The sequence below is a fragment of the Bicyclus anynana genome, chromosome 16, assembly GCF_947172395.1.
Source record: "Bicyclus anynana chromosome 16, ilBicAnyn1.1, whole genome shotgun sequence".
NCBI lineage: Eukaryota > Metazoa > Arthropoda > Insecta > Lepidoptera > Nymphalidae > Bicyclus > Bicyclus anynana.
In genome coordinates, this window is record NC_069098.1 from 926,949 (window position 1) to 954,063 (window position 27,115).

At 37.3% G+C, this 27,115-nt stretch overlaps 2 protein-coding genes across 4 annotated transcripts in view; one reads left to right on the top strand and one right to left on the bottom strand.

Annotated features, from left to right (window-relative positions):
- LOC112047547 (eukaryotic translation initiation factor 5) overlaps nt 1-19,743 on the bottom strand; it is a 37,943-nt gene extending 18,200 nt beyond the window's left edge. For 2 of the 3 annotated variants that reach the window (XM_024084683.2, XM_052885977.1), the window contains exons 1-2: nt 19,560-19,743; nt 19,186-19,312 (exon numbers count right to left, since the gene is read on the bottom strand). The gene's annotated coding sequence lies outside the window, so the exon portion shown is untranslated. Of the gene's footprint in view, nt 1-19,185; nt 19,313-19,447 lie in introns of all 3 variants that reach the window. The other variant, XM_024084685.2, reaches the window with a different exon arrangement.
- Nucleotides 19,744-21,200: 1,457 nt separating this feature from the next.
- LOC112047541 (mitochondrial import inner membrane translocase subunit TIM44) lies at nt 21,201-26,774 on the top strand. The gene is made up of 7 exons (XM_024084678.2): nt 21,201-21,377; nt 21,468-21,563; nt 21,783-22,086; nt 22,501-22,607; nt 23,784-23,873; nt 24,665-24,787; nt 26,143-26,774. Exons 1-7 carry the CDS (start codon nt 21,375-21,377, stop codon nt 26,728-26,730), a joined length of 1,311 nt encoding a protein of 436 aa, XP_023940446.1. The 5' UTR covers nt 21,201-21,374; the 3' UTR covers nt 26,731-26,774.
- The last annotated feature ends 341 nt before the right edge of the window (nt 26,775-27,115 follow it).

Below are 27,115 nucleotides of genomic sequence, written 5' to 3' on the forward strand. Positions count from 1 at the left end.
CCTACACCCTACCCCCATCCTACCCCTACCCTCCCCGTACCCTATCCCACCCGTACCCCTATCTAACGCCTATCCTACCCCTACCCTACCACTTCCCTATCCTACCCGTGCCTCTACCCTACCACTACCCTACCTCTACCCCTACCCTACCACTACCTTAAACCCGGCCCTAAACCTACCCTACCCCTACACTACCCCTACGCTTCCCTACCCGTACCCTACCCTACCCTGTAACTTCTCTATCTTACTCCTACCCTTAGCAAAATCATTCCAGTCCTTCGAGAGTGGTGGTATGACCAAGAGAAATAGAGACTTCTATGCTAATAATATAAAGAGGTAAGTTCGTGTGGTTGTAGGAGGTAATCTCTGGATCTACTGGACCGATTTGGAAAATTGTTTTACCAATAGAAAGCTACGTTATTTGCGAGTGTCATAGGCTATGTTTGATTCCCATTTTCACACGGGAACGGGAACTACGTAAATAAAAAGCGCCGGGCGTCATATAGCGGAATTTCTGCGTCTTTTAGAAATTTTGTAATATCTCCGAAACTATTTAAGTAATTAACATACTGTAAAGGGCAAATCTTATCTCCTTAATATCCTTGTGATTATTAAATAATTTATTTTAATAAGGATTAAAGTTAAGTTGTATGAATAATGACGTAAACCTAAGTATATAAAATAAATAATTTTTAAAACACAAAAGGTACTATATCTGCTAATATATAGAAGATAGATATATGGTGTCGCGGACTTTTTTGTAGAACTTTTAAAGATACATAAAGCTTTTATACATTAATTTCAATTTTACACAATAGTTAAGTATGTTTAAGAGGATTTTCAGTCCGACCTGTATGACAAAAACTGTGATAACTCGGCTAATATATATGATACCAATATAAAATAGCACTCCCCGATAATGTATCATTCTACTGGTGAAAGAATTTTTAAAATCGGACCAGTAGTTCCGAAGATTACCCCATTTAAAAAATGTGACAAACTTACAAACTTTACCTCTTTATAATATTAGTATAGATAAGCAATAATTAAAAAAACTTTTATAATAATATTGTTTTATAGTTGTATCGGATAGCGTCCAAAGGAAGAATTTACGTATTTAAAGGTACATCGTAACTTTTAAAACTTCTAGAGTATCTTCTGATAAATACATTATATTAGTTATCATTTTAAAGGTAACAGACTACATTATACATACACTTCTAGTCTATCCTATACACATAGATTGTATATAGAAAAAAATCCATGTTTGTAATAAATCATTTTCATAACTAGCAGAACCTCGTAATTCCCATTCTCGCGTGGGAATACAGGTATAAAATATAGCCAATCTCTCTGATAATGTAGCTTTCCATTGGTGAAAGAATTTTTCAAATCAATTTAGTAGTATCTGAGTTTATTAATTTCCCCTATAATATTAGTGTAGAAATACCCGAGTATTCAATGGTCAACATAACATATACTAATATAATAATAACTTTAACTTAATGTAATATAAAAAGGAATAGTTTTCGGGCAGAACTTTAGGTCGTAGACTCGTTTACGGAAATGGAATTACGACGTCTTAGCACAATATATTGCAGGGTGAAGCGCATTGCGGGCTTCCCCGGTAATTGGAAACTAGTGCAGTCTGCAGCGAGTTGGTATAGGAAGTCTACTCACATGGGTACTAAGTACTTACATTCTGTACCTATGAACTAAGCCTTCATGAGCGCACGAGTTTTTTTAACGAACGTTAAAAAAGCTGAAAATGATGGCTAAGTGTGCCTATGTATACCCAACTAGCAGACCCTCGCCGTTTCACCCGCGTATAGTTCCCATTACCGTGAGAATACGTGGATAAACTATTGCCTATGTTATTCCCTGATAATGTAGCTTTCAATTGGTGATAGAATTCGGTCCAGTAGTTTTCAGTTTATTCGTTACACAAAAATTGCGTGAACTTCATATAGATACAAATATGCCCTGCCTAACAGAGAACTTTCCATTTCGTACAATTTGTGCGTTACGTTGATTAGGTATAGGTATAGGTATTCCAAGAAAATATTCTCAGTTGCAGCCTTATGTTGTAAATCGTTGGTTTTACAGTTCACACCCCTGTGCCTCGAGAACATGAAGCTATCGGTTCTGGTCGTTATCATTAACATCTGATCTGATCGGTATAGAGTCATATATTATCACCCTCCTTTCTCTCTACGAATCCACCAACCCGCATCGGAGCAGCGTGACGGGTCTCTAAGCTCCTAATCCACTCTCGGAGGCTTCCTTAGCAACCATTCAAATATGCTGATTTTTTTTAGATCACAAAACTGGTTACAATCATGTTACAATATTAAATAACAGACATAAAACGTAATAAATACGATTGCACCTTCTTGGTGTGACCACAGCATTCTTATAATAAATTATCATGAACAACACTTAAACGACAACACTACACGAGACAACAACATAAATGCAAAAATCACTAAACTTATCCTTAACCATTAAGTAAACTTGATGAGTTTTTTGAAAGAGGTCATAGGACCTAGTGGCAGTTTGATGCTGTTACTATCGGGTTGACGTAAACGCAAATTTCTATGGAATTGAAACGGCGCCATCTAGTGGCACTACTACACAAATGTTTCAATTCCATATAAACTCGTTTACGTGAACACGATAGTAACAGTATGAAAATATTGAACTCCCACTAGGCACACTGATAACTACAAGTAAAATCAGCATTGCTACTGTGAGCATTTAAGAGTGAGCATATTCGATAAATAAATAACTGATAACGATGAATGAGCTTTGATAAGTCCATTCAAACAACCGTGGACTACCGCTAGATAAACAACTTTTACGCATTCCTATCCAAGCTTATCCTTTCCGGCCATCCGATACAAAGAAACGAATGTTTGCAAAACATCGCAGTACAATGCCAACACAATCTCGCGCCGCAAGTCATAACATACCAAGACACAACAATGTCATTTTATGTCTTGTTATATTACGTTACGAGTGTGTTATACCTTGTAACATTGACACGGGAAACGGTATCATCCGCGATCGTATACTAAACGATTACGACGTATAATGCCTTCCGGCGAATATTATAAACACTGAATCAGTTATTATTGGTGATATTGAGCCGACATCATTGATAAGCGGCAGCGGGTTTAACTACTTCATCGTCATACGGCCAGGCGAAGTTCCCCTCCTTATAGTAGGGGATTCGAAACTTAAACCCACTCTACTGGTCCAGTGCGGGTTGGCGGGCTTAGGAATACTATTTTAAAGGTATTTATGTCCGTCGTAATCATGACATGCGAAATAGAGAAAACGTCATCAAATGGCGGCGGAGCTTTCCCAGTCACACCTCTTTCATCTCAATGCAATAAAAGATATATTTCCGGTAGCACCGCCATGGTTGAAATTTGACACCTCTTCACGCGATTTTACCGTTGATCACATGTCAGGACTAATGATCACTATTAGATGTTATAACAATATACTGCTAAAGTACTACTGCTACTATAGCTGTACTGGTGTACGTACAGCTTAACATGCTTTCCGAGGCACGGGGAGTGTACAGCCACTGATTTTCCAACTCTGAGCACTTATTGAGAATTCCTTGGATATCATGCCGTCCAAAACTAAAACCCACAAGACTAGAGCGGTACACAGTACAACTGACCACTTAACATGCCCACTATGCAAGAGCTCATAGTGTTATTCATAAATTAAAAATGCTAAAACAGAAATACACTCTCCAGTCCTTTCGACATTCTAACTCCGCTCCGCTCAAATTCAAATTCAAAATTCAAAATTCATTTATTTCAAGTAGGCTCAGTTTACAAGCACTTTTGACACGTCAGTTGACTATTTGCAAATATTCTACCACCGGTTCGGAAGGCAGGTTCTGCTGAGAAGATACCGGCAAGAAACTCAACAGTTGCTCTTTTGAAAAAGTCATACAGTATTACAATTTACATTTGATAACAATTAAATTACAATTTCTTATAGTTTTATTTCCTGTGTGAAGGTGGAAGCTGATCCAATGGCCTCCATGCACCTTTGTCGTTAAGGAACTCATCAATAGTGTAGTAACCTTGACTAAGTAAATGTTTTTTAACACATTGCTTAAAGTTGTGCATTGGCAAGTCCATCACAGTCTTGGGGATCTTGTTATAGAAGAGTACACCCAAACCCACAAAAGATTTTTTAACTCTTTGGAGACGATATGCAGAAATAACTAACTTATGCCCGTGTCTAGTAAGACGTGGGTTTAGATCTCCTTTTCGTTTGTACAAATTAATATTTTGTCTCACATAAACTATACTGTTATATATATACTGACAGGCTACTGTTAAAATGCCTATTTCTTTAAACTTTTGACGAAGGGACTCGCGTGATTTTAGTTGATATATTGCTCGAATTGCTCTTTTTTGAAGTACAAATATAGAATGTATATCAGCAGCCTTGCCCCACAACAAAATACCGTATGACATTACGCTGTGAAAGTACGCAAAATAAACAAGTCTAGCTGTATCAACATCACTAAACCGCTCGTAAACCGTGAACCGCCCGCACCGCACTCTATTGTTAATCGATTTTAATTAACGATAACGCGAATTGTTTTTATAGATATCGAGATAAATACGCTATTGTATTGTCATATTGAACCATCAGTTTAATTAAAGTCTAGCGCTAAATAGCGGTTTTTCATAAAAGGCTACCCTCCAATGAAATAGCGCTATTTAGCGCTAGAAAAATACAAATTGGATGGGCTTAGGTTTTTTTACACTAAAATGTAAAATTTACACTAAGCTTCAAATGAACAGCTTTACAGTTTAAGGTATCCTGCACGCATACAGTTAAAACTGAAGGTCTGTAGCGCCGCTAACTAACACCTTTGCTCTTGTCTCTTCTCGCGGATAGTTTCACAACAACAAACGTATCGCCACATAATATGCATCCGCCCATAATATTATTGAAACATGCAACCTGAGTATATCATACAATACAAGTAATTATTCGTTTAATATATAAAAAAAGGCACACGATCGCATCGAGTGGTGTACATAGGTTATAGCGTCCGGTTGTGTTTCAATAGTCAATGCTGACATTTCCTGTGTCAATCGGCTTTTGTCTGAGGCACATGCACTTCCCAACTATGCAGTTGTGCATTTTAAGAAATTAAATAGCACGTTCAAACGTTTAATTTTCAAGAATTTTTCTAATTCTCTACATGTGTATGTAGAGAACGTGAGAACTATGTGACTATTAGCTTTAAGCCTTCTCATTCTGAGAGGAGACTCGTGCTCAACTGATAATGATGATGACTTTAATTCACGCATTATCAAAATATGTATATCAAATTCTTTTTTAAATTTCAAGAAGAACGAGAGCCTGCTATAGTCAGACATACCTCATTTTAGGATTGCTGAAAGTTTGTCAGCTCACGCTAATATTCTAAGTAAAAGTACGGTGACCACTAGTGGTAGAATCTTTATTTTTTTCCAAGATTCCCGAGGACATATTTAAACACAAGTTTACGCGAACGGAGTCGCAGGCTTCCGCAAGTAAACTGTATATATCGTAGAGAGCAGTGTAGCGTGTTTTCACGTTCTCAATTCATCAGACTGGAGGCTCGAGGGGCTGCGAGCTTCAGCGGTGATCGCTCGAGAGTTAAATTGCGATTTGCCGCAATCTTACGCTCCGAATCATCTCGCAAGGATCCTCTATTACGTATCTCGATATCAGAATTAAATTGGAATAGATTTGGCATCATTCGAGCTGTCTCAGTGCTCAAGCGCTTTCCTGTAACGATCTTTTGAGGATGAGTTTCCAAATCGTCCCTATCTCTGTCTAATACGATACAATATAGTAAGATAGAATCAAATTAGAAGCTTACGTTAAGTTATAAAAAACATAGTTAGTGAATAGCACAACTGATTGTCCCCGATAATAGCGTCCATTGGTTAGCCTTTGCAGCTTTTGCTGATCATGAGTTCCTTGAGTCCCAATTCGGGCTATAAAATATTGAGTTAGATTCACTCAATATTATAAAGAGGTAAAGTTTGTGGTATTGTAGAGGGTAATCTCTGGATCTATTTGGAAAATTCATTTACCACTAGAAAACCACGTATTTGTGAGTGTCATAGGCTATATTTTACCCCCGTATTCTCACGCTGACGGGAACGAGAACTACGCGGGTAAAACCGCCGGGCGTCGGCTAATGTTTCATATAATTTTTAAGTTGTTGGTGGTTACGCCCCGGCCCCTTTCATGAATATTATTTTCACCTGAAGTCGATCGTTACAAATAAAACATTATTACTCTGAGCTTGCCCGCGCATCGCATTCTCTCTCATAATAGGGAGATGGCTGGCATTGCAGTGAAATAAAATACCGTTTGCGACAGAAGTGATAACTCAAACCTGCTGCAATACTGCAGCAGCACTAAAAATTTAAAACGCTTAAGATGTTGAAATTAATAAGGAAAAAATCATATTACTCGTATGTACGTTTATCATATTCGTCCACGCTACAATGCTGAAATTAATTAATAAATACATAATAGGCACACGTCCTACAAAGTCCCGCCCTGTGACCATCAAACTGAGGTGTATTTGTTGTGTATGTAATTACACCGGCAACTATGTCCTTCAGACCGGAACATTAGCCAAGCGATTTAACGTTCCGGTACGATGTCGTGTAGAAACCGAAAGGGGTGTGGGGGTGCTTTCATCTTCCTCCTAACAAGTTAGCCCGCTTTCATCTCAGATTGCATCATCAGGTGAGATTGTAGTTAAGGGCTAACTTGCAAAGAATGAAGAAACATAGCATTGCTACTTCGCTGCAGAATTAGAAATAAACAAGGCGGTAATACTATTCCGTTCAGACCTCGGGGAGTCACAAAAAGCTCTACTACTGTTAATTTCCGAATCAGAAATGAGGTGATCTGCAGAAGAACCAAAGTCACCGACATAGCTCAATGAGTCGCGAAGCTGAAGTACCTGAAGTTGAATGGTCCGTACATACTCGTAGTTCGTAGAACCGATGGATATGGTGTTCAGGATCAATCACCGGTATGCGTAGTGTTGGTCGACCCCCCACCTGATCCTGACCCTAACTGAGGACATCAAGCGAGTCTCAGAAGTAGCTGGATGCAGGCGACAAAGAACCATGGTGATTGAAAGTGCCTACATGTCCTGCTAGACGTCTATCGGCTTATGTCATGAGGATGGTAATCTATATCTATACTAATATAAAAAGCTGAAGAAGTTGTTTGTTTGTTTGATTGAACGCGCTAATCTCAGGAACTACTGGTCCGATTTAAAAATATACTTAAACAATACACATCACTATCTAGCCCCAAAGTAAGCATACAGAGTAGCTTGTGTTATGGGTGCTAAGATAGTTGATATTATAATATTAATATACAATTATATACTACATATAAATACTTATATAATGTATAAATACACACAGACACTGGAAAACACCCATGCTCATCACACAAATATTTTCCAGTTGTGGGAATCGAACCCACGGCCGTGGATGCAGAAAGCAGGGTCACTACCCACTGCGCCACGCGGCTGTCGCGGATTTATAAATTCTATCAGTGTTAAATAGCCTATTTATCGAAGAAGGCTATAGGCTATATATTATCCCAGTATTCCTACGGGAACGGGAACCACACGGGTGAAACCGCGCGGCGTCAGCTAGTATATCATAAGCATTCCATATACTGCAGGTATATCCGTGAAAAGATACTCTTTCGCTGGATAAGCCACCAGTTATCGGTCGTACTCGTATGCAAAGGCGAGTCAGAGGCGACCGCGGTGTCACGAGTCAAGGTTAATTTCATTAGCCGCATGCGAACTGGCCGACACAGCGACGTAGTGTTCTATCTAGCACAGTCAAAAGTAGTATTTCAATAAAGTTTTCATTTACATATACAGGGTGCTCGGGAGTATTATCCTATAACTCTAAGGTTTATATTCTTTGAGGAAAATTAATAAAAAACGTCTAAGAAATATTTGTTCTGAAATGAATATTTTCAAAGTAAAAAATATTTCTTTTGTAAATAGATTTAGTTAACAATTAGTTTGACGTTTAGTACCTACATCAAGTAACATTTGTCACAAAATAAACGACAGCGTTTTTGACGTTTGGAAAAATAAAAAAAAATTTCAATCAAGTTTAATAAGAAATCCTTAACTTTCATTAATTAGTATCGATATACATAATTCGGACCCTTATTCCACGTAGGTACTATGCAAAATTAATATTGTTTATATTCAATTTGATATGAGTCAACTACCCTATCTATTCTTTATAATGCGTATAACACACTAAAACACAATATGCGGTCTTTTCGTTCCGGGACTAGAGTCCCAAGCAACCTGTGGTCAGTTTCAAGTTACTCTAAGTCTAACCCTTGAGCTAACAGGCAAACGAAAGATTCTTAAGATGTCGGTCGAAGCTTTACGCTATAAGACCATAGTTTCATTCACTCTCGGGTCACTATCGGGACAACATTTTTTCAAAATAATATTCGTCATATCTTTTAAATATTATTATTATTTATTCCCGTTTCCCTCCAAATAGTCGGAAAAGACTGTAAGGAGTGGATACGATAGATCAGGCAGCAGGCGGGGATCGAACCACCACACCTCGGTGTTGAGTCCAGCAACTTTACCACTGAGCTATTGATTAATCGTAGACTCAACATTAGATACAAATTACGGTAATTTATTGAACGAATGTCCACGACAAAATGTCCAAGTATTTTGATACTTTTTCGTTTTTTCAGGAGCATTTGCCACTTTTACAATATGACGCTACAATCAGTCAGGAGTGAGACGACAGTACGGCAGGATTCAAAACCATAACCTGTGTGTAGGGAAAGTTGCTGAATTGAGTGTCTGGACTATTGAAACCGTAGCATGAGCTGGCAATCTTACAGCTTATATAAAATAGCGAAGATTTGTCTACAAGCTCTTAGACTATTACATGTTCAATTATACGTGCCGCATTAGATAGAACAGTGTATTTGGCACAAACTGTCTCAAGATAATGGCACAACTCTTCGAGACCACATATGGACGTGAAAGAGTTGTCGAATACCTAATTAGTAGCATTTAATCGGTGAAGTGCCGTGTGAAAGAGATCTGCATCTCGCACCGGTTTACCGTAAACTGCGACCAGACAACATTTAGAGAAACTTAGCTTAGCTTCATCATTATCAGCCAATCAGTGGCGTGCACTTCATAGATGCAATAATGCATTGCCTACCCTGAGGACATCATTGCAAACCTGTATTGGAGAAGGAATTTTGTATTTTGTACAATTTGTACTTATAATGCCTACCCTAAATACTTTTACACATATTGCAATGCCGCTATATTCAACAATTACCTATATGTATTTACATCTTAAACATTGATGAAAGATCTAGGTCTAGGTGACGAGACTACACTGGTAACTAGACATAGTAGTTCTGAGACTATCATAATCGTCATCGATGGACGTCCACTGCTGGACATAGGCCTCTTGCATGGACTTCCAAGCGCAACGATTTTATGGTTTTTTACTTCTTACCACGCAATAAGACGAACTTATAATACAAAATTACCAGCTAATACTATTTGATTTTGGTATCTTTGGAGTTTTTCTAATGACACAATCAACCCCTATTACTGGAGCAACAAACGCAACAAAAAAAAAAATTAATTCGGTCAAGCCGTTTTCATGATTTAGTCACAGTAAAGAAAGCCAAATCTTTTATAATATAAGACATACATTATAAAAAGAAAGAAAGAGGATAAAACCATTAAACAGGAGGGTATCAGTATATTCGCAACAATTTATCATTGCATTCCGCATTGCCAGCGGCGCAGAAGGCTTTGCAGGAAGTCGCAGGGGGAGACGGGGGTGTTTAGAGGGGGGAGGGGGTGGCAACTCAGCCAGCACGCATGCGTCGTGCTATCGATCCCAGGCCCAGGGTTTGAGGCGATTCAAATAGCGTTCCCAACGACTAAACGCATGTAACACCGTTTAAATTAAATAGGTTATAGTCACATTATACAGAAACATGAGTTTTCAAATTCAAAGTATGCTTCAAACAATATTTTAACAGTGACTGACACCGGTTTGGAAGGTAGATTAGCTGCGAGAAGTTGCCAAGCCATACAATTTTGGTAGTAGTCTCAAAAGTCTCAAAAGTCTCAAAAAATCTCCTGTCTGTCGTGTGTCGGCTCTCTATACTCATCTTGAGAGCTACGGTGCCATAAACAGACAGATATCGTCGTCAAATTTGTAACACCTCTCTTTTTCTTGCGTCGCGGGCTAAAATGCCTTACTTCATTTTGGAAAAGAGCCGATACACCTCACACTCCTGGACCGATATTAACCAAACATAGCCACCGCAAGGAAACTGGCTTTAAATGAAAAAACCGCATTGAAATCGGTCCATCCACGACAAACTTATAACGCCCTTTCAGGGGTTAAAAAGATTGGGCGGATGAAAAAAATTTGTTAAAGATTTTGCTCTACAATTTTTACAATAGGTAAATATTAATGTTAACATCACAACACAATCGACTATGGGGCTATAGAAACAGATATAACCACGAGAAACTGATTTTCGTGAACTTTGACCTTGAACAATTTACGGCGCAGACATTTAGAACTCCTCTTCCTTTTATTCAGTTAACTTGGCTATTTAACCGACTGATAAACAGAGGTTCTGTTTTTGATCCTTATGTGTAAACTACTGAATGTTCGCATTTTTTTTTTAAATACTGATCCTAAAACTTTCATGTGATTACGTCTCAAAAAATATTAAGAAAAAAAATTCAATGTAGTAGAACGATAATAAACTATATAAGACCATTAAAAAAAGTCATTAAAAATTACTATTCTAATCATCGATTTATTAGGAAAGTTTTAATTAGCACCCCTTGCAATCTTGTGTAGACTGTAGCAAAGACGTGATAATCATCACTGCACTGAAAAAAAAAACAACCACCAAGCGAACCTCTGTCGGCCGGATATTGAAAACTCTCAACGTTCGTAGACGCCAGCCGCATCGGATGCTGCGGCAGAGACGCATCTCCCGCTCGGTCGATAGTTGCGGCGGTTGAGATGCGCCGAACGACGTAGCCACTTCCGGCCAATGAACTAGTACATTCGCACTTGACATGTGTTATACATATAACCTCTAACCAGTGGCGTGCACTTCATACATGCATTTAAGTACTGCATACCCTGAGGGTTGTTTCCTTAATGCTTATTAAATGAGTTTGGTTAATTTTCTTACTAGTGCATACCCTGATCGACAACCTTACGCACGCCACTACCTCTAGCTGTATAGGTAAAATACGCAAACCCTAGGATATAAGCCTCCTTCAAATATACACATAATAAATAAAAAAAACAACAGACTTCAAAAACATAAAAAACGTACAAGTTGAATAACATGTTGTTCTACCTACTGATAAATTTGGACGCGGTGAAAGAAAATAATACAAAATGGGCAACAAAAATATATGGATCTGTGAAAATGTCAAGCCAAGGTCTGGCTGGTGGGAGGCTTCGGCCATGGCTAGTTACCAGACGTACCGCCAAGCGATTTAGCGTTCCGGTACGATGTCGTGTAGAAACCGAAAGTGTGGATTTTTCATCCTGCTCCTAGTAAGCCTGCTTCCGTCTTAAATTGTATCACCACTTACCATTAGGTGAGTTTGTGGTCAAGGGCTAAGTTGTAAAGAATTAAAATTAAAAATAAAAACGGTTCAAGAGATACTGGGCCTGGTAACAGACAGATAGGGTTCCGTTTTACTATTTGTCACAGAACCCTAAAAATGGGATCTTGGATATTTTGGATGAACTGTATTTTCAGTCTAAGAGGGGGTGAATCCTTGTAACTTCTAAGGATGTCTCATCACTTTTAATATTTACAAAAATAGGGGATGAAAGTGTACAGCCATTTCATGGCGTATCCCAATGCATATGAGAAAACAAAGATCTCGTATAGTATGCGCCAAAATTGGACTCCGCTCTGACATTAGAACATGCCGAACTACGCAGGTGGTTACAATACCTGCGGTGGGTATATAAATTTTCGTATACTGCACCGCTATACGCTTCGTGTTCTGAGCGGACTTGGAGTTTGGCGCGAACTATACTAAAATATAGATTACTAAGATAGATTGTTACTTGTTTGCTTAATTATAGTCGGAGTGACACTAGTTAGCGAGCTGCCAGCAGGCCTTGACTCGCTTATCAGCGAGAGCGCCGCACCGCGCTCTTCAAGTGAAAAATATCACTGATAACTCACTTTACTTCACATATTTATAACGCATTTTCTCCGATACTTTATAAATAAATAATGAGTTCAGTAGTGGCAAAACTTTTTGTTATAGCTCGTCTGGGGAAGTAATACTGCTGCCGCTTAACAAACAGCTTTGCTGTGTTGATCAACGAGATATCTCGTGAAGAGAAATAGACAAATTTCCACCAACCAACACCTGTGCAACCGATGCGGATGTGTGGACGCTTAAGAGTACCACTAAAAGACAAATCGGATCATTGTAAGAAATCCTAGGACAAAAGAAGCGAATAAGGGGAATCTATCCCGCCCGCTAGCCACAACCTGGTGTAGGTATTTCCCCCTCTCCTAATGGCTGTTAATGATGAACTTCAATTTCATAATAAGATGTAGTCAAATATCGTTAAATTAGAAGATGCATTATTTTGCATGCATTAAATTGGTTTTGGCATGAAAATGGTGCCAAATATTCGTTATTCCATGCGCCTATTTTTCCCTCGTCAATCATCAAAGAGAGAGTAGACATATATCAATAAGCAACACGACTACTTCGGTGACGCAGTAAAAAGTTTAGGTCCGGTCGGGCCAGATACTATAGATGTTATTTAATTCAAACTTTCTGTGCAATTCTGTGTACCGATCTGATTTTAAAGTACATAATCAAGGTTTAACATAGATGTTAAAGGGGCACAGGGCAGTTAAAAATAGGAAGATATCTTTGAATGTGCTGCTGAGTAAAACTATAGGTTTTTTAACTTTCAAAATCAGACAGAATATCTGCTTGTTCCGTCAACTATGAATAATACCTACTTACGTTTAATTTTTTTTTAACCATTTTGTAAAGTATGATAATGCTAGTGTAATAGGGTCGATTACAATCTAATCGACCCTATAATAAAACACAATTTACACACTTTAATTAGTTGTACCTAATTAAAATTAAGCAGTTACAAAAAATATCAAGATGTACTAGTACAGGGTAGCACTAGTGAGGGTCTTTATTAGGTGCCCAATTTGTCGTGTACTGCAATCAACATTTAAGTCAGCTCCTGGCAGTGTCGCTCGGTGGACTCTATGCGGACTAGTAGGAGACGAGAAAGGTGAGTGCATCGACCCGCGTGACATAACACGTTTCGACACACCGACCGGCGACGTAACGTCTAATGAGGCGAACGCTGAATAAACAGTTCTAACAAATTGTTTATTTATTTATTTTTAATTCTCAGTCATCATCATCATATCAGCCGATGGATGTCCACAGTTGGAATGGGACTTTTAAACGGACCCTCTAAACACAAAGGTTCTGAGCCCCGCACGTGACCAGTGGCTGCGCTATATGGTGTAGGGTTGCTATTCTAGCACCACATGACTCGTAAGTAAACTCTGTCGGCTCTTTGACCTATGTGCCCCGCCTATTTGTCTCGTAGAGCTATGTCGGTAGCTTTCTTCATAGTCCGTTCCATACGACCAACAGCGAGCGAGAGTTGAGTATCATCTTTACATTGTCTAACCGGAAGACTGAGCGTATAAGGTATATCATAGACATTGACATATTAACTCAGTTACTTTACAAATTAGGTAAATATACTCGTAAGTTTATTAGGTATATTGATTTCTATTAATTAGACCAATATAGGTAGATCTATCTGGCTACAGAAATATTTAGATGGAAATATTACTAAAAAAATCGCTGTTTAAAAACTGCTGGTCATAGCACCAGACATATTTGTATAAGAATTTTATCGCGAAAACATTGCGAATTTGTGCCCTACTTGAAATTCAGTGCACCGGGCTACGAGTTTGTCGCTCGGCACGCCGCTAGCGAACGCTACAAAATTGCAACTATGTGTCGCCCTCGTCGCCACACATAGTTATTCGCGGCGTGTCTCTTCGTGATTGTTGTGAGAACGAAATTCCGCAGTTTGTTGTAATAAAAATTAAATTAGTGAGCAATTTTCAGAGACATAGAAACGACGTAGTAGTCGAGATTTTTGTAACAGAACATGGCCGAGGAAGTACTAGCGCCATGGTTATTTCTGCCGCCAAGCAGCAATGCTTTGTTCCAACTTACAGCTAGACCTCAGGTTCAGCCGGCCAATTAACTAACTTTGGTTTATTAGCTAATTAACACATTAATAACAATCGCATTTTTTGTTTTCCGTAAAGATCATATCGTTCAAAAGAAAATTACATTCAAACACACTGGTTGAGAATCACTATTCGTAAATTTCGTGAATATCTACTAGTCAAAGAAACGAGATCGGTCACTTCCATACAAGCTATGGTTTGACATAAAAGTGCGTGTTCAGAAATGATCCATGGTTTTATCGATGAGGAATGACCATCCCCGGGCCAGACCTACCCTTGCCGCCCCGGAACTTATTTATATCTAAAAAAAATCTTGGTAGTTTTACTATAATAATGAAATCATTACTTTATGAAAAAATGTTTGCGACAACGTTTTACGACATTTTCAATTCATCTTTAAAGTCAAAGTCAAAAAGTCTTTGACTTTAATTTGTCCACAACGGGGACAAGCGAAGATCGTTGACTATACAGCCTGAGTATTACGATATTTTTTGAGGATTTTTTCGTTTGTTAAGCTTGTTTGGTAACAAAAAAATAATACAGCTTCAAATGTTACTTCGCCGCTTTGGTACACCGGCGAACATTTTGCCTTCGAAGAGTGATAATAAATTATTTTTCTACAAGAAACATATTAAGCCAATTATTTAATCATCACATTATCATCTTCATATACTTTTATACGGGGGTATACCTGGGTTCCCTGGGCCGACGTCGTTTGGGCTGGTGGGAATTCCCCTTTATCGGTTATGCCAACTTACGACAAACGTATTAATTTTGGGCCAATATTATTAAGAATTAATCAAATTAGGTGACATAGACAGGTGTCAGAAACGCAATCTCTGAGCGGCCGGACTTTTAATTTTCGAGTTTGGAACGATCACTATACACTATACGATGATTATGATAATGACTGGGATGGCTAAACGTGCTCTCCTTCACACTCACAGTGGTGTAACGTAACACCAACATCACGAGCTGCGCATAAAAATATCTTGAAAAAAAAAAAAAAAACCCAATAGACTGTCCCAGGAATCGAACCTAGAACCTTGTACTCGTAATCCGAACCACACATACTTTGTCAAAGTTTGTTTGAGGTATACGTAGTAATACGTCACGAGTCTCTTCAATGGGTTTATTGAATTTCCTCTGTATAGGGACATCGCGTAGGAGGTAACATTTGAGATACACGGCTAAATAGATATCGATCCAGTGACCGCTTTGAGCAGGACTGGAAGCTGACTATCTATACATATCTGTACCTACCCTTTATTCAAAGGACATTAACTGTACAACATCCTGCCAAAGCTATGAAGAAATGAGTTTTTTTTTTAACCGACTTCCAAAAAGGAGGAAGTTGTACGTTCGGCTGTATGTATGTTTTTGTTACATACTTACAAAAAGATTTCGGAAATTCCAACTTTAACGGGAGTGGGTTTCGTCTGTACGAGTCTATGAAGTTAAAAGGATCAGAGGACAAAAGGACCTCTTTTAAAGCTGAACAGTTTGTTTGTTTGATTGAACGCGCTAATCTCAGGAACTACTGGTCCGATTTGAAAAATTCTTTCAGTGTTAGATAGCCCATTTATCGAGAAAAGCTATAGGCTATTTTATCCCCGTATTCTTACGGGAACGAGAACAATGCAGGTAAAACCGCGCGGCGTCAGCTAGTTCATGATAAAATAAAAAGACGTACTATAATCTGGCAAGTTCGTTGATAACACTCTCATGATATGCGGGCGACGGACGGAAAGACTGCGCGGGTGTGAAATCGTGCGTGCGGGGAAGTGACGTGCATCATTCGTGGGTTTTTCATTCATCGCTATACGCCCCCCGCCCCGCGCGCATCAGCGGGAGTGTTACGAACGAAGTTGCCAAGCTATAAACAGCGAAATAACCTCGTAAGTGCCTTGTATGCTATCTAGTGATCAGTTTGAAATCAAATGTCTTTCCCGTTTAATTGTGTTCCAAAATTTCTAACATTGCCAAGAAATCTCTATAAGTTTCTCTTCATTTTATTTCTTACTAGTTGACGTCGCGCAGTTTCCGTAGGAATACGGGTATAATATATAGCCTATAACCTTATTGATAAATGGGCTATCTAAAACTAAAAGAATTTTACAAATCGGATCACTTGTTCCTGAGTTTAGCGCGTTCAAACAAACAAACTCTTCAGTTTTATAATTACTAGACTAGATTCATTTCATTTTTCATTATTTTTTTCAAAAATCTACCTTGGCCTTGTGTAGGCCTTACTTCTTCCAATTCATATGAATGAACTTACAAAAAAAATTCAAAAATGTTTGCCAATTCTTTTTAATATGACCAATATTCCAGTTCACATCCAAATAGTAGAAAAGATTAGATAGACTGTGTTAGGACTGGGTTCAACAATATACAAAAAATAAAAACCAATGACCCTTGGCTGGTGGCTGTTGCCTGGTGGGAGACTAGTGACTAGTTAGCACCCTACCTACAAAGATGTACTGTCAAGCGATTTAGCATTCTGGTATGATGTTGTGTAGAAACCGAAAGGTGTGTGGATTTTCATCCTCCTAACAAGTTAGCTCGCTTCCATCTTAGATTGTATCAACACTTACCATCAGGTGAGATTGTAGTCAAACTCAAGGGCTAACTTGTAAAGAATAAAAAAAATTATCTCTCTGTGTGAGTGCAGCTTCATTACTGTAGAGCAATAGAGGCATCAAATTTGATTATTTAAATGTCTCAGCTGATAATGATAATTGATAACTAATAAAATAAAACATTTTGGAAGTTATCAACAATTTGTGGTCAGGCGAGTGTTGTTATCTATCAAGTGTTACAACTGGCATGGTGTAATACAGTTAGACACAAGTGAAGACATTGTGTAACAGACTTGCCTTGAGCTGGTGTTGTATAATCCTAATCCATTGCTTTACATAATTTTATTACTTATGAGAGTTACAACTTTAATATTAAGACCTATTATGAGATTACAGGGCATAGTATACAAGGGGCTAAAATGATATACATAGTATTTTTAGGGCACGAGCTGTATGGCGAGGGCGGGTAAATAGAAACCAAGTTTATAATGGGTATAGCCCTGTGTGTTTCACTATGATTGCGAGAAAATAAAATAATTCAGTACAGTTCAAATGTCAAAATTTCTTTTTGCAGACCCAGTTTGCAACTCAATAAAAAACATAAATAAGCATTCCACAGACATTGCATTTCGTTCAAATTTCAATTTTTATCAAACAATCAGTACATATTAACTCGTACTTATGATGACTCTATTTACGAATAAAACAGGTCATTATTTTAATATGAAGAAACTATAGTAATCTGAAAAGACAGGGGAAGCTCAGCAAAAAAGGAACATAGACGAATATCTTAGCAATCCATGGATTCATGCAAATAGCAGAGAGAAAAACTCTGAATAAAGTTGAGAACTTCTAACCGATGGATGTAGTGTTACGGAATTCCTTATATAGATCCTATGTACAGAACCCTCCATTGGCAAATCCAGCTTGCACTTGTCCAGTTATTTTTATAACATGAACTTGCGTTTGACTACTATATCATCTGATAGTACCGCTAGAAGATAGAACCGCTTGCTTAGAGAATCATCAAATTTGCCTAAAATAATACTCAACTTTTATAAAAAGAAGAAATTTTGCCATATGTTTGTCTATATGCATATATGTACACAGTTTAGCTCATATTTTAACAATATTTTTAATCATATAACTTTTTTTAATTTTAAGTCGTATTTGTGATATCTTTTAAGCATGACTGATATTCCCATTTCCCTCCAAATAGTTGGAAAATACTATTAGAAGAGAGTACATTTGTTACACCATCGAACCACAACCTCTCGGTTATCAGTCTGGCCCCTTTTAACCATTTAGCAATTAAGGCTTTAACACTCTCAAATCTTCACTAGTGCCCTGTCATTTAACCACATCTAATTAAATAATATATTTGTTAAGAATTTAGCAAATAGTGATACTTGCTTATTTGGAAAGTGTTCATTTCTAATGACTGTATATTCAAAAGATAGATATATTGTTATCAACCCATATTCAGCTCACTACTTGAGCCTCCTCTCAGAATGAGAGGGGTTAGGCCAATAGTCCACCACACTGGAACAATGCGGATTGGCAGACTTCACACACGCAGAGAACTAAGAAAATTCTCTGGTATGCGGGCTTTCTCACAATGTTTTTCACTGTCTGAGACATTATATTTTCAACTTTGTCTGCTCTTACACCCTCAATCTGGCCCTCTTACAAAATCTTTATTTGATATTACCTTCCTGACAAATTTCAACTATATTGTGATGCTAACTTTTCGCTTTTATATATTTAGATTAAATATACCTGAAAAATATATTTAATAGAAACTGAATGCTTAGATTATATGTGAATAGTTAACTTTTTAAGGCTTACATTGGCTTGGCATTTCATTGGTTGCTGTTGCTACATCATCTAATGAGGCAATGATAAGTAAATTCTGATAGTTATTAATTAACAATATTATAAATAGTAAATGACTAATTATTTTAATAAATGTTGGGTAACATGTATAAGTATCTTATTAAACCCAAAAGAATTTAATAGAGAAAATATCATAGTTATATTTGAAAACATTTTGTAAATAAAACAGTTTGGATATAAAAAAGAAAATTCGCAAGATAACCTATAAGAAATCAAGACACGAGTCCAAAAATATAAAGATGCAAAATAGAATGCAATTTGAATTTAGAACAGCACTAACCTGTATATCTTGCTAAAGTCATATAAAATGGTAGCGCCCCACTGGACGAGAGCTCGCAGATGGGATGAATTGTTGATCCTTCTTCAAAGCTGGCACCGTAGGAGCACTCGACTAGCCGGCCACCAACCTGCCGTAACACCACATTATCACAAACCAATTACCTCTACACTACAACTTTATCATCAGCTCTTTATAATAAATACACTATAATAAAGCAAACTATCGCTATTTAAACATTTTATTTAAGCCGAAACGTACGCACCAGCTGGCGAAAACGTGGTATCTGATCTGACTATTGACTCTACTAGCTATGCACCTATATATGTAAATATGGATTGGTTGGACAGAAGATATTCGATATAGTTGACGAGTACCTTCCTCCTGACGATGCGTAGTCACACTATTTAATCAGCCTGAATTCTTTAACTAATCAATGATAATAATTAATCAGAAATAACATAAAATGAATACTATAATTCGCTAAAAAATACGACAGAAAATAAATGAACAACACAACACAATGCACTTTCTTGTTTTTACTTTTCTAGAACTGCCTTCACACCGGAAACGAAGGTTTTTTTAAATTCGAAAGCGAAACAACGAACATTACATGTTTTAGGAATGACGAATTTTGGCTAAGGAAATATTGCATTTCTAATGTTTTAAACGCTAATCAAAAACAATAAATTTACTGTGAGTCTTTGTATCGTTTAAAATAAAATAATAATTTCAAATTTGATTATAGTGATTCGGAAAAATAACAGGAAGTAGATGAAATTAGTCTATGAATAGTGTAATTTATGGTCTATGTAAAATGATAGGTGTCATCTACAATCTGTTATTTTATAAACTGCTACCACACAACTCCAATTGACGCCCGATTTAATGCCTTTGGATATGATCTTTGACAACATAGATAATTATTATCTAAGAGTATCTATGGATAGGAATCTTGGCGGAGTAGTAGAAAATTAAAATATTCATCTGTACTCGACTCTGACGAATTAGATCGGGACTACACGTTACCCCTCTGTCCATGTTTAAAAATTTTTAACGCATTTTACAGACACTAATATAATTTTAGGAAATACATCATCTTTTCATTTTCATCCCACCGCTACACAGAATATTCAATTACTTGATAGATGTTTTGCTGTTCCGGCTAAAGAATCGATTCGTTTTAGATATTTTTTTTTATCCGCTCAACTATCCAGATTTTACAAACACTTTTAATATATTTAATACTTACAGATTAAACTTCATCTTTTAGTAAACTAGAAGTTTTCACCGTTTTTACACTATTTAACTACACAAACCATTTTTTTAGGAAACAATTTTTTAGAAAATATTGATTTTATAAAAACAGTTTATATAAACTTTTTAAAGTTGCTGTAATTTGGTGCGGATACAGTTCGTTTCACTCTTGAAATTTTGACGCGATTCACGATAAATAGTCGTCGTTATCAACCCATATACGGCTCATTGCTGTGCTCGAGTCTCCTCTCAGAATGAAAGGAGTTAGGCCAATAGTCCACCACGCTGGCCCAATGCGGATTGGCAGACTTCACACACGCAGAGAATTAAGAAGTTCTCTGGTGTGCAGGTTTCCTCACGATGTTTTTCCTTCTAATTTCTTAAAACGCACACAACTGAAATGTTGGAGGTGCATGCCCTGGACCAAGCCTGAACCGGATTCGAACCCATACCCTCCGGAATCGGAGGCAGAGGTCATATCCACTGGGCTATCATGACTCTTCAACGATAATAGTACGTATTCTGAACGACATACAGGCAACTGTCACTTGCACCACACTACAGCGCGTGAACTATAGAACGCAGATGATTGATTTTTCGTCTAGCGAGTCAGTTCCTTTTGTAATTGGTCTGAGAGTGCGATGCTTTTGACGTCCGTGGTTTTTTAGATCTTGGAAATAGATGCAAAATTATGTAATCCATATCTGTCAATTGTCATAATTCTGTCAATTCATAATAATTTTATTCTCTCCTCTCTGTCATCTGTGGCAGTTCTTTAGAAAAAATGGGCAATGATTTGTAGGTGACATAAAATAAAAAGTAAAACCGATTTTTCGGGTTAAATAAACTATATTTAATACAATTTACAATTACGTCGGTGTAATAAAATAAAATTCAAGTGACGTATATCACAGATTTTGGGAGTTCAAATAAATATGGTGAATAACATTCAGTGTTCTGATTTAGGGTTAGGTTATGTTAGAGTAAATTTACTTAATTGTACATAACTATTAATTTGTGGGTTTCAGCATGCATGTCGACAGTTAATTAATAATCCAAGTCGCTGGAAGTGTGCAGTGACGATAAATGTAAAAACTCCAGTGCTTACTATCAAACCTGATCAGGTAACTGATATTACTGCAACTCATTCATTTGGCAAAGTTAATGTTGCTTTCCGTTTTCCACAGCAATATTTTGTGGATTACCGATCTATTTACCTTTCAGTACTCGGTAATAAATACTTAATTCCATTTAGTAAATCATCAGTTCATACTCTTAAAGTTTTCCATTTTTTTATATAATATTATGATTGAATATTTTCACTGACCAAAACTTTCTTCTAGTCAACAGTACTAGAATGTCGTCAGTACTCAGCGCGGAAGGGATTCTTCTCATCCATCATAGAGAATATAAAAGATGAGATGGCAAAGAACAAAGACATGAAGGAAAATATAAAGAAGTTTAGAGAAGAAGCTGAGAAACTTGAGAATTCAGAGGCTTTGCAGGCGGCTCGGAGAAAGTTCCACGCTGTTGAGTCAGAAGCATCTAAAGGATCAGAAGTTTTAAAGGAAACTCTAGAAGGCATTAAGGGTAAAGTAGGCCATGTCCTGGAGGAGGCGAGCAAATCAGAAATTGCGAAAAAAGCAGGTAATTTATGTTCAGAACGCTCAATATAAATAAGAATAATTTCAACCAAGGTGATCAATAAGAAAATTCTTGAAATCAATATGTTATTCCTTTAAACTATTAACTGACACTTAAAGTAATGTATTTTCAATTTCCTTGTTGATTTGTCATACTTATTTATGATATTACCTAATAAAGGAAAATAAGAATGGTATGACAATGTGGTATATATTTATTTTGATTCATGTTCTTAATTTATTAGCTGAATACACAGAAGTTAACGTAACCGAGGTGACCAAACAATGTATTTTGGGAAGATAAATAGACAAATGTCAACCAATAGCACCACAACCAAGCTGGCAGGCGATTGACAGACAAAGTATAATATTATTGACTGGTTCAATATTGTATGTTAGGTGTAACTTCTGATTACAGGAAAATTAACTGAAGACATTTCAAAAACAGCCAAAGATGCAGCAGAAAGTTTTGCAGACAAAAGTTCTAAACTTGGCCAGACCTCAGCCTTCAAAACCATTTCACAAGTAATGTCATATTTTAACTTAAATTTTATTTATTACTGTACATAACATATTGAAATTAAGCCTAACCATAGTGCACATTATAAACCACAGTTGGTTTTGAGTTATAAACTTGTGAATTTTATTTTACTTATTTTATTCACATTATGATAAGTACATATGACTATATAATTGTGTTAGGCTATAATTAAATAATGTAATAATGAGAACTGGAGCTTGCAGTGGGTAAGAAACCTTTGGGTTAATAGCTAAAACTACCTTATACATCACATGAATATTTTCCAATTGTGGTATAGCTTGGCAACTTCGTTCGTAACACTCCCCATTGTCCGCGTGGGCCGGGGTGTGTAGTGATAAATGGAAAACCCACGACTGATGCACCACACTTCCGAACACATACTATTTCACACCCAGTCTTTCCCTCCATCGCCCACATCATGGGAGTGTCGTCAACGAATTTATCAGACTAACTGAACCCATGGCTTTGAATGCAGTAGGCAGGATTAGTACATTCATCTGCTAAGTTTCTTGCTGGCTCTTCTTATTACAGTAATTATATATCTCTGTGTACAACTATAAATATGAGCCCCTACATCAAATGACAGTGCTTTTTTGGTTTTTACAACATTTAACATATCTCATTCTGAGAGGAGACTCGAGCTCAGTAGTGAACCGATTATGGGTTGATAATGATGACATGGTTATTTCAACAAAATGATGTCATCATAGTCATTTTGTTGAATTGAGTCGCTACCACCACTTCTGAGAATTGAAGAACTGACTTTTTAATAGTGCTATGTATAGAACCCAAGTTGAAATAATTTAATTTGATTTCATTAATTGTATTCACATTTAAAAGAAAATCCCAAGGAAAACTGCACCTGATAACTGTCTTAATTCTCTATCTTAAGTCCTCCAATCTCCAATGGGACAGCGTGGTGGACTATTAGGCTAACTCCTCTCATTGTGAGAGGAGACTCTTGCTCAACAGTGAGCCCAATATGAATTGTTAATGATGATGATGATTTGCATTATTTGTGTAGTACTCGCATGATGACCTTTTTTTTGAAGTCCTTACCTAGTTTTTCTCGACCACGCGATGGACCGGGCACCCGCGCGGCGTTTCCATGGAATGTTAGGATATCTGTTTCTTTAAATGCTATATTTTGTTAACTGCAGGCCACAGAAGTAGTAAAGAAGGAGATCTCCCCCCGCGGGCTGGAGGGGCGCGTCTACACATCGCCCGTGGCCTTGCGGAAACGTGTTGAGGTATCTAAATTTAAATTCTTCATAACTTCAAGTTTACTTTTACGCGATCGACTAGATATAGAAACTGCATTCACTATCTCTTTATAAATCAGGGCATAAGTAAACTTTTGGGTAAATTCCCCTCCTCCCAACTTGTATCAATAGCGAGGGTATTAAAAATTGTTACTAACCAGCTGTTTTTTTACTGTTGTCTAATTAATAGTTATACAACTTAACAACCACAGTGCGCTACAAATTGCGTGGTACATTATCTCGTTCCGACGCTGCAAAATTTTTATTACCTGGTAAGTTACCTACCAGAATCCAGAATTTTCGTAAATAAAAAAGTTACTCACAGAATATTAACTTGATAGTAATCAATTGTAAAAACGATAAACGGATCCTGGGCTAAAATAGCGGAGGCACTTAAAAAACGTGCGGTAAAACGGAGCCGTGATAGCCCAAGGGATATGACCTCTGCCTCTAATTTCGGAGGTGTGGGTTCGAGTCCAGTCCATGCACCTCCAACCTTTCAGTTATGTGCATTTTAAGAAATTAAATATCATATGTCTCAAACGGTGAAGGAAAAACATCGTGAGGAAACCTGCACACCAGAGAATTTTCCCCATTCTCTGCGTGTGTGAAACCTGCCAATCCGTATTGGGCCAGCGTGGTGCGACTATTGGCCTAACCCCTCTCCTTCTGAGAGGAGACTGGAGCGCAGCAGTGAGCCGAATATGGGTTGATAATAATGATGACTTAAAAAACTAACAACTCTTCACAAGAACAAGGCTGAAATCTGAGTGTCGCAGGTGGCGGAAGACGAGCGCACCTTCGCGCCGGACACGGAGACGCTGGGCGTGGAGCTGCACAAGGACTCCAAGTTCTACCAGCAGTGGGAGGACTTCAAGAACAACAACCAGTATGTTAACAAGGTAAGTAGACTGTCTCACGCTACACCAGTATCATACATCATTATCAGTCGCTTTTTAGCATTCTCAGAAGTGGATTACATAAAAATTTTAATAAAAAAAATTCAACCGACTTCCAACTCAAAAATTAACCTAAACTAAAAAGCAAAAAATAACATCTTACCTATGTGCTACCTTCTGATCAGTTTGAAGGCGGTGCCAATCCAGTGACATGTTTTAATTAAAGCCGTTTCTGAAAGAACCACAGAAATTGTGTAATTTAAACGGCTCGAATTAAAACATCACTGGTTTGGCACCGCCTTCAAACAGATCAGAAGGTAGCACATAGGTAAGATGTTATTTTTTGCTTTTTAGTTTAGGTTAATTTTTGAGTTGGAACTCGGTTGAATTTTTTTTATTAAAATTTTTATTTTTTGATTTTTAGTGTTAGCACACCTACTGAGTGTGAACAAAAATTAATGAGCAATTAGTTGAAACGTTATTTTCTTATGATAAGGGACCACCCTGGAATCAAACCCTTCAAAACAAAAAAAGAATTTTCAAAATCGGTCTACAAATGACGGAATTATCGCTGGACATACATAAAAAAAAAAAAAAAACATACATACAGCCGAACGTAGAACCTCCTCCTTTTTGGAAGTCGGTTAAAAATAAAGAGTGACATATTATGTCGAACAAAGGTTATGATTGACAATATTTGTCAGGACAACTTAATTAACAAATCAAATGTAACCAAAACAAGACCCTAGAATGGCAGAAAATGACCTTGAGTGGAGTCACGCACTTGTGAACTTTGTGTGTAGGGTTAAAGATGTCTTTGACAGTTAAGAAACACTCTTCTTTTACACTCAAGTCACTATTCTTCCCTCGAACGCCACGAGTACACTGAAGCCGACCGTGCGATGGGCATACCCCTCTCAAACCCCCCTACTTTTTACGGAATAAAGTTGCGCCACATGACGTCTATTAATGGCTTTCTACAAGGCTTCAGTCATTTTAAGAGAGTGTATATATAGTTTTACACTCATCATATTGTTCCAATGTGGATTGACTGTCTACGGGTGATAATAGTGAAATTGTTACTATCAGATGTTTAATGATAATGAACAGGACTGCCGGTTTAAGATGCTCCTTGATCCATTAAAGATTTAATTTGCTATACTTTAATTGTAATAAAAAAATCTTTAATAAATAATTATACAAAAAATCTTTAATGACCTATCTTTACATTTCTGAATGTAATTTATCTATACCTTTTACATTTCGGAGGTTGGTGAGATAAAATAAAGTCTAATAAATATGGAGGCGTATACTTTCAGATTTCTTAAGTTTTTAATTTTGCTTGCACCTTGTTTCAGGTACTAGATTGGAAAATAAAATACGAGGAATCCGACAACCCAGTGTTCAGGGCGTCGAGATTTTTCACAGAGAAAGTCGGCAGCGTGTTCGGTAACCTATTCGAAAAGACGGAACTTTCCAAAACGGTCACAGAAATATGCAAAATCGATCCCAATTTCACTTCGCAGAAGTTTCTCGAAGACTGCGCGAACGACATCATTCCGAACATTCTAGAAGCGATGGTCAGAGGTGACATGGACATACTAAAGGACTGGTGCTACGAAGGAGTTTACAATATACTGTCGACTCCTATAAAACAGTGCAAGCAACTCGGTTACAGACTCGATTCTAAAATATTGGACATAGAGAATATAGAGTTAGTGATGGGAAAGATGATGGACCAAGGACCAGTGCTAGTCATTACGTTTCAGTCGCAGCAAATCATGTGTGTTAGGGATGGGAAGAACAACGTTATAGAGGGTGATCCGAACAAGGTGATGCGAGTCAACTACGTTTGGGTTCTGTGCAGGGATCCGCAGGAGTTGAACCCCAAAGCGGCGTGGCGACTGTTAGAGTTGTCAGCAAACAGTGTAGAACAGTTGATATAGGGGAACTGTATAATTGTATAGATGGAATAAATCGTTGTCTTGTTCGATGACTTTCATTGCTACCCACATATTTTTTTATGATTATATGATAAATACGCAGTTCAGCATATCGAGATATCTTAATACAAAAGTGTATGCCTCAATATTGATGAGATTTAATCGTAACACTTGTTGTCACTTTACATGTCACTTTACAATAATGCATATTACAATTATTATAATTGATTTTTGCCATGCTTTTGCTGAGGCTTTAGGTTTTTTTTATATGTTTTTGTTTACAAAACCGAAATATAGACTAGCAAACCTAAGAGATAATATAAAATTTTCATTTCTTTAATTGTGGACAGAAATAGCATAATTATCACTCATTCGGTACGATGGAACG